The sequence below is a fragment of the Onychostruthus taczanowskii genome, unplaced genomic scaffold (assembly GCF_017590055.1).
Source record: "Onychostruthus taczanowskii isolate IOZ18803 unplaced genomic scaffold, ASM1759005v1 scaffold11, whole genome shotgun sequence".
Lineage (NCBI taxonomy): Eukaryota > Metazoa > Chordata > Aves > Passeriformes > Passeridae > Onychostruthus > Onychostruthus taczanowskii.
Genome location: NW_024497629.1, coordinates 15682712 through 15701022, shown reverse-complemented (window position 1 = coordinate 15701022; position 18311 = coordinate 15682712). Strand labels below are relative to the sequence as shown.

At 35.7% G+C, this 18311-nt stretch overlaps 1 protein-coding gene across 1 annotated transcript in view; it reads left to right on the top strand.

Annotated features, from left to right (window-relative positions):
• The window catches only part of CSMD1 (CUB and Sushi multiple domains 1), a 1071386-nt gene that overhangs the window by 822668 nt on the left and 230407 nt on the right, over window positions 1-18311 (top strand). Inside the window, exons 16-17 of the mRNA XM_041420500.1 lie at window positions 4394-4532; window positions 8832-9019. Coding sequence (XP_041276434.1) covers window positions 4394-4532; window positions 8832-9019 — 327 coding nt within the window. The remainder of the gene's footprint in view (window positions 1-4393; window positions 4533-8831; window positions 9020-18311) is intronic.

Here is an 18311-nt window from a genome sequence, read left to right as displayed (position 1 = left end):
TGGTTGCTATTGTTTCCAAGTTCTGATTGTCACCATCATTACTCAGTTGTGAAATATAACTGCTATAACAGTTTTGGCTGTAGCACACTGAAGAACAATTATCTACCACACAGGAAGTAAATAAATCTTCTATATAAAAGTCCTTTTTGAAAACTAACCCCTTTAAATTTCTCAAAATGAAAGCATACCTGAATTTCTGTGTGTAATATTATAACCTGAAGTACGCTTATTTCTGAGAAATATAGTGAAAACTAGAGCTGTGTTTAATATCCATGATATTCCCAAAAATTTCCAAATTTATTTGCTTGTCCTTTCTTAGGTGAATAAATAGACTAAGATGATCTCTACTAAGGTTTAAAACTCTCTTTAGAATGAAATACAGTAAGAAGAATTGCTTGATGCTTAACTGATAGGTCCTAAAGTCAAGGCAGATGAGTGCATTTAATAAATTACTAAAGTATGTTTTTTAAAAGTCATGTTCAAAGTGTCTACATTTTATTGAACTATAGATGCATAGACAGACTCCAGATTAAAAGGGTTTTTTTGGGACAACTAGTCCAAACCTTTTAAATCTCACATTTCCATTAACTGCAGTGTCATTGCAATTACTTAAGGATCTGGATCATATAACTTTCTTGGTTTTTAGGCAATTTTGGAACTCAGTGCTCATAAGGCTGTGCATTTCAAAGAAAATTTAAAAATATTGAAGAACCCTCCCATGTCTGCAGTCTGTTAGAAGTGTATGTGACCCTGGATGTTGTAGTAGCAAAATTTCTTACCCTGATTAAAGCATGTTACACAGTGGAGCAAAGTTTTTCTTTTATTTTTAGAGCACACCCAGCTCACTCCAAAGAAGGGAGTAGGGTTAGAAGATTTTTGGTTTTTGTTAGAAGATTTTTTTTCTCATTTTGAAGCTCTAGATTCAATTGTTAAAGTATTCAGTGTAATCTTTGTGTAATTTTATTTTTGAAAATGCTAAGATAAAGGACCAATGATGAGCACTTTTAAGGGAAAAAAAAGGAGAGAAAAAAAATTACAGAAATTACTTTTCCAGAAAATATATAGGTGCCCCTCAGTTATCCTTTCCTTGAACCTTCTGGAATGCTTACTTGGTTTTGAATGAGGAAAAGATTAAGCAAATAGACTGGCTTGGGGATTTTTTTTTTAAAGATTTCGCTCTTTGTTTTCATATATAAGGAAGTAGTTAGGTTCAGGATATGTTCCTTTGTGATGTGGATTCTCTTAATAATTGATGGAGTTTCTGGGCTTGGATTATGGACTAAGTATGATTTAGTTTACTTCTAGTTGTCTGAGATTTCTGAACAACTGTTGGTTTTTTGTTGTTGCTCTGCTCTGGCTTTATTATACACAACAATCTCCGTAAGCAACACCTGAAATACATGAAGTAAATTATGTACACGAAGTGCTATAATCAGTTGAGGATCAACAGTCTTATAACTGTTCTTGTTTATAGTATAATGAAATTTAATTTAAAAACCACTATGGAATAAATTGATTTCCTCATTAACTATACACATGTAAGGTAAATGTCATTTTACTGGCCTTTCATTTTGCTTCAAAGAAAGTTTGGTGTGTTTCAGGATTTGTGCGTTGCTTTTATCACTTAAATCTGGAAAAAATTCCTAAAGACCAGTGCAAGTCAAGTGAAATCAAATAAACCTCTCTGATTAGTTTTTTTTTTTTTTTTTTTGTGTGTGTGTGTGTTGCTAAAAACATTGAAATATAATTAGGCATATTAATTTACAACTCACAAATTCATGTTGCCATCCATTTCTATATGGCATAATAGGTTGGTTTGTCGCTGCTTAGAGAAACAGAAGAAATCTAGCAAGATTTCCTGCATTGAAATCTGGAATTTTCTGATAATGATATCACTGACCTTTTCTATGAGGACAATATAAATGATACTAAGATAAATTTACCTGACCTTGAAAGTGTACCTGTGTTATGCCATGCCATAGCCTTTAGTAAAACATAACAACCCAAGGCCCTGTGCAATGACAGCTTAAATTTTTAAGGGACTCATGTTTTCCTAAATTTGTTCTGTCATTTCTGCTTTGTTTAATCCAGCTCCAAAGTCCTTTAATTTTGCACTGAAAAATGCCCCTGTCTAGCCCTGTCTTCTTGCAATGGTTTTATTTTTTTCACTTTTTATGGAGGAGGATCAGGTTAGAGAACATTCAAACAAATTTGACATAGAGGAATGGGTCTGGAAGGATGCATCCAAGATTTCTGAATAAGCCATCCAATGACATCACAAGGTCACTCAATATCTTGGGAAGCTGATTTAAACCAGGGAGATCCCTGAGGACTGGAAGAAAGCAAATTCCAGTCTTGGAGAATGGAAAGAGAGATCTGAAGAGCTACAAGTCTTATCTCTATCACTGGGAAAGGTGATACAACAATATTCCTTGAAACCATTTCCAAACCATGCGCTGTGGTTTAAACCCTGCTGGAAATTAAGCCACATGCAGCTGCTCTTTCCCCCTTCACCCCCTCCTGTGGGAGTGAGACAAAAGGCAGATATTCTGAGTTGAGATAGGAAAACAGCAATGAGGTAAGATAGTAAGAACAACAATATTAATAATAAAAGTATACGAGAGAGGGTGATTTATATACAAAAAAGTGCTCACCCACTGCCTGACTGACCAACCAACCCAACCAATGTCCAAGTGGGGTGGTCACTGAGACAAAGATAAAATGCCCCCCCAGATCCTTCTGCTCATGTTCTTCCTCCACCCCATGTCACATTTTCTTCTTGCAAGTAAAGTCCCTGACTTCTATCCTGCAGAGATGGTGAGAGTGGTATAGAATAACCACCCAGGTGTGCCCACATAGCTCCAAACTTCCCCCTCGAGGCTACTGTGAGAAAACTCTGTCCAAGCCAAAAATAGGACAAAATGAAGAAAACTATGGTCACTGGGAGTAATCAACATGGATTTATGAAGAGGAAAATCATGCCTGACCAACCTAATAGCCTTCTGTGTTAAGATGAACTGTCTGATGGATGAGGGGAGAGTAATGGATATTCAGTTTTAGTAACATGTTTGGCACTGTGTCATGCAAAATTCTCAATGACAAACTGATGAAGTAGGGACTAGAGAAGTGAACAGTGAAGTGGACTGAACACTGACTGAACTACTTGTCTCACAGAATTGTAGGCAGTGTCACAACTGGAGGTTAATTTATAGAGGTGTAGCCCAGGGGTCAATGCCCTATCCAGTACTGTTTAAAACCTTCAGTACTGAACTGAATGCTGAGGCAGAATGTACTCTGAGCAAGTCTGAAGATGATGTAAAACTGGGGGGAGTGACTGGTGTTCCAGATGTTTGTGCTGCTGTTCAGAGGGACAAGAGAGGGAGCAGAAATGGGCTGAAAATAGATGACAGATCTCTCCCATCTATTGAGCATTAGTGAGGCTGTGTTGGGAGCACTGTGTGCACTCCAGGGATCCACGGTGCAAGAGAAATGTGGACATACTGCAGTGAGTCCTGTGAAGTGTCACAAAGGTAAGTAAGGAGTTGGAGCATCTGTCATACAGGAGGAGGTTGAAAGAACTGTGCTTGTCTCGACTGGAAAAGAAAAGGCTCAGGACTCAAGAGGATCTTGTCAATATGTACAGATAACTAATAGGATGGTTTAAAGAAGGTGGAGCTAGACCCTCCTCAGTGGTGTACAAGAATCAGACAAGAGGCAGTTGACAGAAACTGAAATACATGGATTTATGGAATACATGGAATACATGTTTAAAGATAAAAGCCTTGCACTGTGAGAGTGATCAAACACTAAAACAGATTGTCCAGAAAGTCTGGGGAGTGTATGACTTTGGAGGAAAGGCATGATCCTGACTGGACATGGTTCTGTGCAATCTGTTGTTTTGAACAGGAAATGGACTAGATGATTTCCAGACATCCCCTTCAATTTAAACCATTCTATGATCCAGTGGAATATTTACAACTGTCAGTTCCACTGAGCTCAGTGGTTACTCAAAAAGGTGGCACAGAACAGCAGTAATAATTACCTGGAACAATTTGTCTGATGTTTCCATGTCAATGTGGAATCATACTGGATCTAAATGTGATGATTCAGTATCATTTTTTAATAAGATACTGTGCTTTTCAACAGAAGGAAGGCTGGCAGACCCAAGTGCCACACTCTGTGTGTTAAAATATATAGAGAGTAATAAGCCTTGATAAGACACATTGCAGGCGTTATGAGTCTGAAGAAATGAAAGTGCTGTGTTAAACTATTAAAACTATATTAAACATATTTCTGTGCATTTTAGTTTGATTTTTTGCAATTTCTTTGAATATGTAATATATTAGAAATAATTTGTATATTACAAATATACATGATTTTTTTTTTCTTGCAGCACCATGTGGCGGACATTTGACAGCATCGAGTGGTGTTATCTTGCCACCAGGTTGGCCAGGATATTACAAGGACTCACTTAATTGTGAATGGGTGATTGAAGCAAGACCAGGAAATTCCATTAAGATCACTTTTGACAAGTGAGTATCATAAAGTTAAACAAGAACTAAGGTTGAGCATAAACACTTGTTTTATTATTAAAGAATAAGTGTATACTTTAAAAAAGACTGGATGTGGCACTTGGTGCCATGACCTAGTTGAGGTGTTAGAACATGGGTTGGACTCGGTGATCTTAAAGGTCCCTTCCAACCTAGAAATTCTGTGATTCTGTGATTCTGTGATTCTGTGAACTCAAACCACAAAAAAACCCCCTCATTCCAACAGTCACAGTAATATTCCTACAGGTATGCAATTAAAGGTTTCTAATGTGTCTGCTTCCATTGTACTCAGCGGGAAGTTCCAGAAATTTAAGATGCTGACTTTTTTTTCTCATTAAAGACTTCATAGTATTTATATGTTTATATTCATTTGCAATTTTTTTTATTAATGTTCAGAAGCCTGAGGTTTTCAGGGACGTCTTATTAAATGGAAATAACATTTTAAGTTATAAGATGATGCATTTAAATTTTATAAAAGAAAATGCATTGCCTGAAGTTGCAGATATTTGAATGTGTGTGACCTTAACAGTGTGAGAAAATATTTCTGAGAAAATAGTGACAAACATAGGCTTCTGTGACATGTGATGCAGTGTAAGAACTCAATTTGCTGAATTTTAGACACACATATTCCATTGCAGAATTCTGGAGTTTTGTGTGCAAATTGAACTGCAATGACATTAAACAAGAACTTGGAGTTTACAAAATAGAGAATTCTGATTACATATAATTTTTGAAGTACAGCAGGTACACAATTAATATACTTCAACAATATATCAGCATTAATAGCAAATGGATTATGTTGCTCTTCCCTAATTGTTTCAATTGCAAAACAGTATTACCATTCAGCATGTTGGTTTTGGTAGACAAAGAAAAAACCCTTCCATGTTTTCTTTGGAGGTTTATGGAGCTTTTCTGGAAGGTTTAGAAAATTGTCTAACTTTACTACATCACATTATAAATGTTATTGAAAGCGTTATGCTTGTTAATAATAGTATAACTTTGCTTTTGCAATAAAATTATTTTATTTTGTTAACATGAAGACTTTGTTACCCAGTTTAAAAATTCCATGTAAAACCTTTTTTATTGCCTACAAAAAAATCAGACTTTGCCATCTGATATAACATTAGCAAATTACAAATCAGTAGTTGATTTTGTCAATTAATCAACAAATAAAATATTTTTGTCAAGTGTATGACCTAGTTTGGGGAAAATGGAACCCTTTTATACTTCACTATATGACTTGCTTCAAAGACATACCTAACAGAATGAAGCTTTGTACAAATGTGATATTAATAATGTAAATTATCTCACTCTTGAGCTAATGAAGCTTTAATGTTTCTAGACAAATGTGCCTTTCCAGAGCCCTTAGAAACTTTCCAAAAGTAGCAGCCACTGCATGACCCTATGATTATTGTACATTGAAACATTTTGCATTTCAAATTGTGCCTAATGCCTGGAAGGGTAACAGAAAAATAAAGTCTAATTGAGTCAAGTCATGAGGAAAGGGGTGGAAGAATAATGCCTGATCTGGAGATCTTTGGCACTTTGAATATTGTTAAAAAATAGTTTGATAATTTATGCAACTAACCTCTATATTCAAAATCAACCCAACTGCATGAAGATTACTATAACACAACATCCTTTAAGTCTTTTTAAAATTATCTATGTACATTTGGAGGACATCCTATCTCTTACTAATATGAGTAAGCAAATAAACATTAAAATAAACTAAAAATCCAAAATGTAACCCTCAATTAGGTACTTTCAGTAACGATAAAGGATTCCCAATAACAAATTGTCTTGATTTATCACTTTAGGGAAAGTGCAAAGACTAAAAAACAGCAACAAACCCAGCCCAATTCAAAAGAGAATTAATTCCCTTAAACCCTCAAAATCAGACCTGAATTATAAAGTCACATTCAAGTTTGACATGAGCAGGAATCTACTGGGAATAAAGATCATTGTCAGAGTAGCACTTGCTGTTGAGGGTTATTTTCTGGTTTCTGTCTCCAGCAAGGGATTGCCATCCATTGTTGTCGTACTGCCCTGCTAAGAAAACTGCAATTGCTGCCTGAGAGCACTTTATTCCTAATTAGTTTGCCTCACAAACATAACTGTCAAAATAATTGAACTATTCAATTACTAATCTTGAGTCTATTAATTATGAGTACAAATAAAGCATTTAAAGCAGCCTAGCTGTATCTGTCTGTTTTCATCATTCTGCTACAGGATAAATCAATGTATAATCTCTGAAATTATGAAAGGCTACTGAAAAACTGTCAAGTACTTTATTGATGCCCTGTAACTGTCTATTTTGGTAAATTAAGTACTCAGTGAGCCTTTCCAGACGCAAAACCTCATGTGTTTATGTAGCTAAATTGTTGAAATAGTGTCCAGCATGCTTCTTGAGTTTGTCAACTAGCATTCTCTCAAATAATTATCAAACAGAGCCAGGAGTTACTGTGGGCAAGCAACCATTCATAATAGGAAATTTGAATAGTATCTCCTTCTTTGAGAGGCTAAAGGATGTAGTTCATAGCGTGGTTGTAGGCCATTCCATTCTAGCTGATTTCATTGCCAGGAATGGGTCCTGAAAATGTTTAATGTATTAGCAAACCTGCAAGCCCTGTAGTCCACTGTCAGAGTGGATAGATAGCAGTAAAAGCAATCATCTGGATTTTATCCAACCTATCCAAATATATCCAAATAAAGTACCACAAATCTAGAGTTTTATGTGTGAAGAGGAAGGAATGATATAAAGTGCCTAAGTCAGTTTCCAAGCAGTCATTAGCTCTGATAGCAAAGCAAAAGCATTCTGACTTATGGCTGTGCTTTTGTTTTCAGGGAACCATGAGAGAACAACAGGAAGGAATGCCAAATACTGGCTAAAACTGAAATTGTTCTTCTTATTATTGATGTGTCTGTAAAAATATTTTTACAAGAGCAATGCTGTTTGTTGTGGAAAATGTAACGGCATGGGAGCTTGGTCATTCTGTCATCATTTCGTAATGAACTATAAAGTCTATTTACACTTTAAAGGAATGTCACATGCATTTCTCCTTTCTCAAGTATTTAATATTTTGCACTTTAATTACAAGAATACAGTTTCTTATCTCTAGACTACTACATGTGTCCCATATTGGCAAGACAGCTAAGGGCATTCACTTTGAAAAAGTATTGTGTTGTGTAGGGATTACTGCTGCTCTCAGAAGTTGAGCTAACAAGACTTATGGGAATAGAAGAAAAAAAATCTCACAACATATGCATTTCTGAAAGATGAAAATAAGAATATTGGGTCTGCATGCAAATATATTTAGAGCAGTGTAAGTATCTGTAAAATAGCACAAACTTCATTGACAGGAAAATTTATGTGTGCATGGTTTAAATGCTACAGCATATCAGAATCTGATATAACCACAAACTATCTTGAAAAGCATCTGATGTAAAAAGTGACAGTCCAAGTTCATCTCGAGAAAGAGCAGGTTTGTGCTGTTTGATTTAAGAACTAGTAGTAGATGACATAGTTATCCATTATGAACTGGAGAAATGTGATGTGGTTTAATGATTGGCAGACACATTGACTCTGCTGTTGATTTTAAAGTTATTTTTTCCTGTAAATTAACCCTCATTAGTCTCCTTACTTTCCATTCTAGTCTATATTACCTGTTGGGTATTTTTTTTGATACACTAGAGTAAATTAAGAAGTCACACATATTGTAACAGTAACCAATTTCAAAATAAAGGCTTGATTTAAATCTAGTATTTTTTACTGCTTTATTTCATAGGACAAAAATGATTACCTAAAAGTAAAGTAACAAGCTATGTTAGAATAAAATCTTTGGATTAAAAAAAAAATTAAACACTTTACTATCTATAAAACAGTTTTTGCCAAATAGCAAATATCAAGAGATGAAATATTGAGATGAATAATGAAGTGTAATTGAAGATGTTCCTATTTCTTAACCTGAGGGCAAAAAATTTCTTCATATTGCAATTTTGTTTGAGAAAATTTGAGAAAATCTGAAGGCCAGTCATATGGGTGATCTGAAGTATACTGAATACCTTACAAATATTTTTTACGATACCACAAAAAAAGCAAGGAAAATGACTCATTAAACCTTCTTTAATTATTATTCTTATCAGTACATGGATGGATTTGTAGCTATGTATTTTTTTTATGTGTGGTATTCTTGATCAGTTACAAGTGGTTTGCATTTCTATCAGTTGAAGAAAATAACACCACCCATCTATCCACCAGCTGACTTGCATATTCCTTTTCAGATTCCAGACTGAAGTTAATTATGACACTTTGGAAGTCAGAGATGGGCCAGCAAATTCATCACCATTAATTGGAGAATACCATGGAACACAAGCACCCCAGTTCCTTATTAGTACTGGAAATTATATGTACCTGCTGTTCACTACGGACAACAGTCGTTCTAGTGTTGGTTTCCTAATTCACTATGAGAGTAAGTCTGATATTTCTCAAATAGATTTTTATTTAATCTTGAAAAAACTCCTTCAATTAGAAAATGACCAAACAAATGGGAACAAATAAAATTCAGTAGTTATATTTGTGTAAGAACCAATTATGTTTACTCTATTCTGTACTGACAGATAATTCTGGAAGTATTCATTTTGAAAATTTTTTCTTCATGAGTTCTTTATGTTATTCAGAGTCCTTACAGACCTAGTTATTTAATGAAATGCAAAATAATTTTAGAAACTTTCCTTTGTGGGTAAACATATGTTGTTTCGGTGTCCCCTGTCTTCTCTTTCACTTTCTCTCTTTTTCTCTATCTGTGGTTTTTGTAGGGCTGAACAGACTTGGACACCTTATTGTTCCAAAATGCAAATAAATTAATAGCAATATCTCCATGCAAACACAGAATAATCATAACCGCATTTTCTTTTCAATTAAGTGCATAATTGAATGCAATTGAAATGCATAATTAAATGGTCTGAAGTTACACTATTCTTTATATGATAGTACAACCATTCACTTAATTATTTACTGAAGAGAGCTTATGTGTTTACTGCAGTTGTACCAACCTATTAACATCACTTTTATCAGTTGTTCTTATTTGGAAACTAATCTGATTGCTGTAAATTTGCTGTAATATTGAATCTGGAATAGCATCCAGATACATTTTATAGCCGCATCAAGGCTTGTCCAAATAGCAAAAAAGTTGTGCAGTGAAAGCTTCACACTAAGTGCTAAATATTTCACACCCATGTCAGTGCATTTGCTCCACAAAACTTCTTAAATTAATCACAGCCTCACTGTTCATATTGTCTTTTTCCTCACATTGGATTTCACACAGAGCTAAACTTGTCTCCATTTTGTGTTTTTGCCTTGTGTTCTATTTGTCCATGTAACACAGCTGAAATTTGCTGCAGAGTCTATCTTATTCTGCTAGTCAGCATCAGGAGCTCCTGCAGCATTTCTGTGATCCTTCACTCTGCATTGGCAGTTGTGTACACCTCTGAGGGAAGGGCATCACAATAACTAGTAACATGGGGGTACTAAGTAAAGTCAGTGTTTTCAAAGAGCAAAAACAGGTAGAAAGACCTAATTGAAGCCTTCAGTAATCTGCCAGGAACAGAGAGACTAAACAGGAGACTAAAATCATATTTTGATTTTCTTTGGACGTTTAACTATAGAAGTTGCTAATTTTAAAGATATCACAATAGAACTTCTATTTGTTTCACATTCTTACATTTGTAGAAGACAAGGTAATAAATTTTGAGTTTTAAGAAAAGTTGCTGAATATTTTCTTTGGAAGTGCAAATACATATCTTATTTGGAAGTATCTTAAAAATCTTCCAGTTATAGTAATAACTTTGATGATAAAGTAAATCACTGCACTGTGAAGCAGAAGGCTCTTAACCTGCTTAAAATAAAAGGTTCAACATAAGCTAAACTGAGTTGAATCTGAGATGGCAGTAATATTCTATTAAGCTAAAATATAACTGTAATATAACTTTAATAAATATGTAACCCATTAAAGGTACTGTGAAGGATGTGAAGATAATTTGTTCATTCTTAAATTTCTGTCATTCAACCTTTCAATGACACTTCAAAATAGATAATGCAAGACAGTGTAGATTAAGTCTAATGCATCTAAGCAAAGAAAAAATAACGAAGTGCCTAATATATCTCTTAAGTAAGACTATTGATAAAATATTCATTTTTTGTTAAAAGTAATTAATCTTTTGGCAAGTGTGCTTCATGCCTCAATTACATTTTCCTGAGCTCTCAGCTTCCCTAGTTATGTGCTTTGAGTAGTGTTTGTTTAGCTGGTTGGTTGGTTGGTTTTTGATTGTTTTTGTGGGGGGTTTTCATTCCTCATTCTGTGAAGTAGGTTGTGCAATCTGAGTATTTTTCTTAATTGAAAACAGTAGAAATACTTTATCTGCAGATTCCTGTAATGTAAATTGTTCCTTTGTTTATTAAAGTATATATTTGAATTTTTCATTTCCTAATATAAGAGAACATAATAATTTACAAAGCAAATTGATCAATTATTTCTTCAATTCAAATGCTTTTCTTACAATTATGTGCTTTTTGTGGACTAATATTTCTTTCTATCCTAAAATTTATCTAAAAAATAGATCTTATTTTAGTCATGTGTTGAGACAGTCAAATTACAATCTACATTAATATATTTGATAAATATTACAATTTTCTTACGTAATCAGTGAAATTGTTTAAAAGTCAAAGATTACCCATCTTAGTAAAAAAATTCCTTATTGAGGCCATTGAAAAAATCTACAAAATCCGTATTGTGATTTTTCTTAATGAAAATTATCAGAACTTAAAAAAATAGACATAATCCTTTATTCACAGTGTCTAAAATTATGTATTTGTTTAGATTAGGTTTCAGAAAGTAACTTTTTAGGTGCAGAAATATGCAATCTTCATGGATTTGATGAAGTGTTGAAACCAGTCAGACAATAAATTTTAGCTGTGATAACATAGCATCAAAATACTTAACACTTTTTCTTTTGATGAAAAAGATAATCCTTTGAATAGTCTGGATATAACAGAAAGATTCATACAATTTTCTGTGGCCAGATACAATCAATGGAAAAAGATTTGAAACATTGGGGAAGATTTTTTTGTTTCAGCAGTCCTTTTTACTATGGATAAGAATCCATACAGAAGCTAAATAGGAAAGGCAGATTTTGGAAAAGTGACCATAAAACAATAGAGTTTATGATTGGTGAGAAGTGAAAGAATGAAGCAACATGGTGATTAAATTAATGGCTTGCAAAAATCTAAACCACCAAATCTGGCAGATTGGTAGGCCAATGTCCTTGAATCCTTACTAATGAATTCTGAAAGTCATTTATAAATTTATGAAAAGAGCAACAGAAAACTATTGTTTGGTTTTTTGGTGGTTTTGACTTGGTTTGGTTTTGTATTTTTGTTTTGTTATTGCTTTTCCTTGTTTTTTTTTTTTTTCATTTTGGGGGTTTTTGTGTTTGTTTTGTTTCTTTTTTTTAATTTTATTTTTTAACTTTTGAGAAAGGTTTCTGTAGCTATCTAAAAAATCTCTTTTAATGATGTAACTCAAGGGATAATAATGTAGATACTAGATATATTCAAATATTGCTATAGATAGCAATCAGAGAATAACACAGATCTTTTATGATAAATACAAAAATCTAAAGTACAAATTTATTTCCAAGAACAAGAAACAGAAAACAGTAACAAAAATATTTATAAATATATTCAAATAAGGGAAAAATGACTCAAAAAAAGTTTGACCAAAAATCAGCTGTCACAGGCAAGACTAAACATTTTGTTCCTCTTTTGCAACTTTTGCAGAAAATAATAATTTTTACCATATACTTGATATAATTAAGTGAACATTTTCAAGGTAAGAGTGTGGCATATGGAGAGAGAGTACTACACAATATTGAAATATTTAAATATATTTTATTCATCAGGGACTGTTGAAATTCCCTGTGCTATACTGAGAGGGAAAGCAGAAGGACCACTCCACTGAAAATTATGTCTGAAAATCCAAATCTCTAAGGAAGTTTAAAAAAATTCAGAAGGGCACACACTTTTCCAATCAAGGATAGAGAAAAAGAAAAAAAGAAGATATTTGGACCAGAAGAATCAAGAACATTAGTTTTATCTTTGCTCTTGAAAGATACTAGTTTCAAGCTGATAAACACAATGATAAGAAATAAATTACTTGTATTTGATAAAACAGATAATGTCAAACCAACTTAATTTCTTTCTTGACAGGTTAGATGCTTTTGTAGATTTGGAAATGGAAAGGAGAGAAAATAGTTCTGTGCTGCCATTCATAAGCCTTTTAGAATTCTTTCAGAGAAAAATATAGAAATTTAGTGTGGATTAAATTATTGCAGTATAATAAATGTACAATAAGGTACAGTAGGGACTGGAAAAAATTTCTCAGAAAGGCTGTGGACTCTTCATCCTTGGAGATACTAAAAATACATTCAGGAATGGATCCACCAGTGCAACCAGCTTTAGGTGACCTTGCTTGAGCAGGGGGGTTGGCCTACATGACCCCAGAGGTTCCTTCCACCCTAAATTGTTACGTGATTTCTATGATGCTGTAAAAAAAAAAAAAAAAAAGAAAAAAAAAGAATTTTGATGACAATATAAGAACAGTTACAACTTGAAGATGATTCCAACCTACAATTACAGTAAGCACTATGATTGAGAAGTTTGGAATTCAAAACAAGCTAGATGAACTGAAGAAAGAGTGTAAAACAAAAACAATTTGATTCTACAATGAAACATGCTAAACCTAAATGGGGAAGGAGAAATGACATGCACAAATACAAAATAGAGATACAATAGAAAAACATTTGGATGTCACTCAGAACCTACATAATCTAGAGAAAAACGTAGTAGTATTGCAAAAAAATAGAATCTTCTAGACATTGTATTTAACCATCTAAAAAACCAAAAGACAATTTCAGAAAATACATTTGTTTTGTTTATGGGACTATTTTATCTAGGATTTCTTCAAAATTTTTTTTACTTCCTTTGATGACCAGGAAGACTATTGTGTCCAGTTTTTGACACAGTTTAAAAAGACTAGAATGTTGCTAACATGGAAAATATGACACATAAGAAGTCATTGAAAGATTTGTACTTGTTTAGAAAAAGTATGACTTGGCGGGCAGGGGGTAAATCCTGATAATGGTGTCATGGTCCCAAGTAACTAACAATTGCAGCCTGTCCTAGACTTTGATCTGCTGCCTGTGCTCCTTCTCAATCAACTATTTACAATTATTTTTGAACCACATTTATCACATTTGTGCCAGAATTGTGCCATGTTTCTCATATCAAAGCATTGCCTGTTATTTAATTTTAGGTTATCTCCTATTAAGAAAAAAAATAAAATCTTCAGGCAAAGAAGCAAAGAAAAAATATTTCTTTTCAGCTATGTTCATGGTTGCTGAAACTTACATACTGAATATTTTTCTCTGGGAATGAAACTCTGTTGCCTGAGCAGATTTGATTTATTTAACACTACTACTTCAGTCAGGAAGTTGGAAGTTCATAAATTTTCTATAGTTTTTGGTCTTCCTGCAAAAATGTGAAACAATGGAGTCAATGTAATTTTGAATTATCATTTCAAAAAGAACCTGATGAGTTTACTTGTTAAGTGTGACTCAGAATGCCAAAGCAGCTGAGGTGTTTAGGCAGGGATAGTAGGCTGCCCCAAGAGAAAGGAATTTTAAGAGTGCTGCTGTGGACCTCTACCTACACTAAATTTATCTGATAAAATGTAATGTGCATCAAAGTTAAAATTTCAAACAGATTAAATTAAGGGCACTTACAATGTAAAATATTATAGACTTAAATGGTTTATTTGAGACTTTATTGAACAATTTATCCAGGCAAAGGGAATCTAAAAATGCACTGTTAGCTAGCACGGTACATTTGCATTAGGAGTATGCAGTCAAGTCTAGAGGAACTTAATTCGTCTAGAATTTAAGTATGTCAGGGTTGCCTCATGAAAACTGGATCATAAGCTTTCAAATCTGAACTCTAAGTGAGATATAAGAAGAGCAGGAGCATACAGGGAGTATTTCTCTGTGAAGGCTAGAGTCATTATTTATGATATTTTTTATTTGTAGTCCTGATTCCAACATTCATATCTATAGTTCTGAACCCTTCACTTTATGCCCCGTTAAATCAATTTTTTCCTTAGTTTTGAACTCCTCCTACTTTTTTTCTAAGGTTGTATGCTAGTCCGGGATAAACTGAGCAGGGTAGAAGCAGTAAACTGAGAGTACAGCTTCCGCAGAAATGGTTAGAGATGCACAAGCAGCTGAGAGGAGCAGCACCTTCTTTGCCCTTTAGAGAGCTAAGAAACTAGGAAATGCTTGTGAAGAAGGCAGCTGTGGTGGAGTAACCTTGCTAGATCCCAGGTGCCCAAATCTTAGAAACACTTTCCCCCTACCCCTCCTTTCTTCTCTGGCTGAACTTCACTATCAATTTTATCTACCTCCTCCTCCTGAGAGGCGCAGGGGGGCAGGGCATGAAGGCTGTGATCCGTTTATCATACATTATCTTTGCTGCCCCTTCCTCCTTGGTGGAAGGACCCTTCAGACTCTACTCCTCCTCCAGCATTGGGTTCCTCCCCCAGGCGACAGTCTTCCATGAATATTTTAAATTTGAATGCTTCCCATAATCTAGAGTTCTTAATGAATGCCTCTGGCATGGGGTGCAATCTTCAAGAACAGAGTGCTCCAGTGTAGGTCTCCCACAGTGTCACAAGTCCTGCCAGCAAAGCTGTTTCAGCAGGGGCTCCTGTCTCCATCAGGCCACAGATCTTGCCAGAAGCCTGCTCCAGTGTGGACTTCCCACAAGATCACAGACTCCTTTGAGCATCCATCTACTCCAGAGTGGAGTCTGATACACTGTGAACCTTCATGGGCTGCAGTAGGATAGCTGCTTCACTGTGGTCTCCAGCACAGGTTGCAGGGGCTTCCAAACCTTGAGCATCTCCTCCCTCTTCTTCTTCAGTGACCTTAGTGTCTCAGAATTCTTGCTCTCACTTTCTCGCACTTCTCTATGGCTGCAGTTTTTCTGCAGCAGCTTTTTGTGTCCTTCTTAACTATGTTATCCCAGAGGCTCTACCACCACCTCTGAGGTGTTCAGCTTTTGCCAGCAGCAGGCCCATCCTTGATGCCAGATGGCATTGGTTCTGTTGGACATGTGGGAAGTTTATGGCAGCTTCTCACAGAAGCCGCTCCTGTAGCCACCCCTGTCTGCTAAGACTTGCCCATGCAAGCCTAATACACAGGTGAGGGTGACACCCTCACCCATGTATTTTGTCTTTGTCTTTGTCTTAGCCCTTGAGTATCTTCATGTTGTTCTCTCCCCCTGTACTGTTGAAAGGGATAATGAGAGAGCAGCTGAGTGGGGGACTTGCACCGAGACAAGGTCAATTCACCACAAATAGTAACAAAAAATAAAAGAAATTCCTGTCAGCCCAATAATGAGTCTCTATTTGTTTCCCTCATGTGTATACATTATTGTTCATCATATTATTAAATTCCACAATCATTTGCTATCACTAGAAGCAGAATGTATAATCTTCAGTTAATGAGCCTTCATTTGATAATTTCAGGGAGTTTTTTTCAGTGGATAGCTCCAGGTTTATTTGCCAAAAACTATTCAATCTCTCCAGAAGACATAATTACCAGAAATTCTTTCTGTCAGATAAGAGTTATGCAATTGTTAAAGCTATAATATTTGTCCTTTTTTTTTATGCATAGGAAAATAGCTGCAAGAATTCAGTAGTTTGCGAGTTCTTCAATTACAGTTTTTTGACACTTCTTCTTGTTGTACCAAATGATCATAACTATGCAGAGGAAAATAGAGTTGTCCTGCAGTATCAGCAACTGAACAGATGAAATAATCAAATATGATTTTTATACTTGCAAAATCTTTATTCATACTTTGAACTATCTTCCTGTAGTTTCAGATGTCCGGTACTTTTATTGTTTTGGTGTTTTTAATTGATTGAAAGTAGGCTGCCCCAAGAGAAAGGAATTTTAAGAGTGCTGCTGTGGACCTCTACCTACACTAAATTTATCTGATAAAATGTAATGTGCATCAAAGTTAAAATTTCAAACAGATTAAATTAAGGGCACTTACAATGTAAAATATTATAGACTTAAATGGTTTATTTGAGACTTTATTGAACAATTTATCCAGGCAAAGGGAATCTAAAAATGCACTGTTAGCTAGCACGGTACATTTGCATTAGGAGTATGCAGTCAAGTCTAGAGGAACTTAATTCGTCTAGAATTTAAGTATGTCAGGGTTGCCTCATGAAAACTGGATCATAAGCTTTCAAATCTGAACTCTAAGTGAGATATAAGAAGAGCAGGAGCATACAGGGAGTATTTCTCTGTGAAGGCTAGAGTCATTATTTATGATATTTTTTATTTGTAGTCCTGATTCCAACATTCATATCTATAGTTCTGAACCCTTCACTTTATGCCCCGTTAAATCAATTTTTTCCTTAGTTTTGAACTCCTCCTACTTTTTTTCTAAGGTTGTATGCTAGTCCGGGATAAACTGAGCAGGGTAGAAGCAGTAAACTGAGAGTACAGCTTCCGCAGAAATGGTTAGAGATGCACAAGCAGCTGAGAGGAGCAGCACCTTCTTTGCCCTTTAGAGAGCTAAGAAACTAGGAAATGCTTGTGAAGAAGGCAGCTGTGGTGGAGTAACCTTGCTAGATCCCAGGTGCCCAAATCTTAGAAACACTTTCCCCCTACCCCTCCTTTCTTCTCTGGCTGAACTTCACTATCAATTTTATCTACCTCCTCCTCCTGAGAGGCGCAGGGGGGCAGGGCATGAAGGCTGTGATCCGTTTATCATACATTATCTTTGCTGCCCCTTCCTCCTTGGTGGAAGGACCCTTCAGACTCTACTCCTCCTCCAGCATTGGGTTCCTCCCCCAGGCGACAGTCTTCCATGAATATTTTAAATTTGAATGCTTCCCATAATCTAGAGTTCTTAATGAATGCCTCTGGCATGGGGTGCAATCTTCAAGAACAGAGTGCTCCAGTGTAGGTCTCCCACAGTGTCACAAGTCCTGCCAGCAAAGCTGTTTCAGCAGGGGCTCCTGTCTCCATCAGGCCACAGATCTTGCCAGAAGCCTGCTCCAGTGTGGACTTCCCACAAGATCACAGACTCCTTTGAGCATCCATCTACTCCAGAGTGGAGTCTGATACACTGTGAACCTTCATGGGCTGCAGTAGGATAGCTGCTTCACTGTGGTCTCCAGCACAGGTTGCAGGGGCTTCCAAACCTTGAGCATCTCCTCCCTCTTCTTCTTCAGTGACCTTAGTGTCTCAGAATTCTTGCTCTCACTTTCTCGCACTTCTCTATGGCTGCAGTTTTTCTGCAGCAGCTTTTTGTGTCCTTCTTAACTATGTTATCCCAGAGGCTCTACCACCACCTCTGAGGTGTTCAGCTTTTGCCAGCAGCAGGCCCATCCTTGATGCCAGATGGCATTGGTTCTGTTGGACATGTGGGAAGTTTATGGCAGCTTCTCACAGAAGCCGCTCCTGTAGCCACCCCTGTCTGCTAAGACTTGCCCATGCAAGCCTAATACACAGGTGAGGGTGACACCCTCACCCATGTATTTTGTCTTTGTCTTTGTCTTTGTCTTAGCCCTTGAGTATCTTCATGTTGTTCTCTCCCCCTGTACTGTTGAAAGGGATAATGAGAGAGCAGCTGAG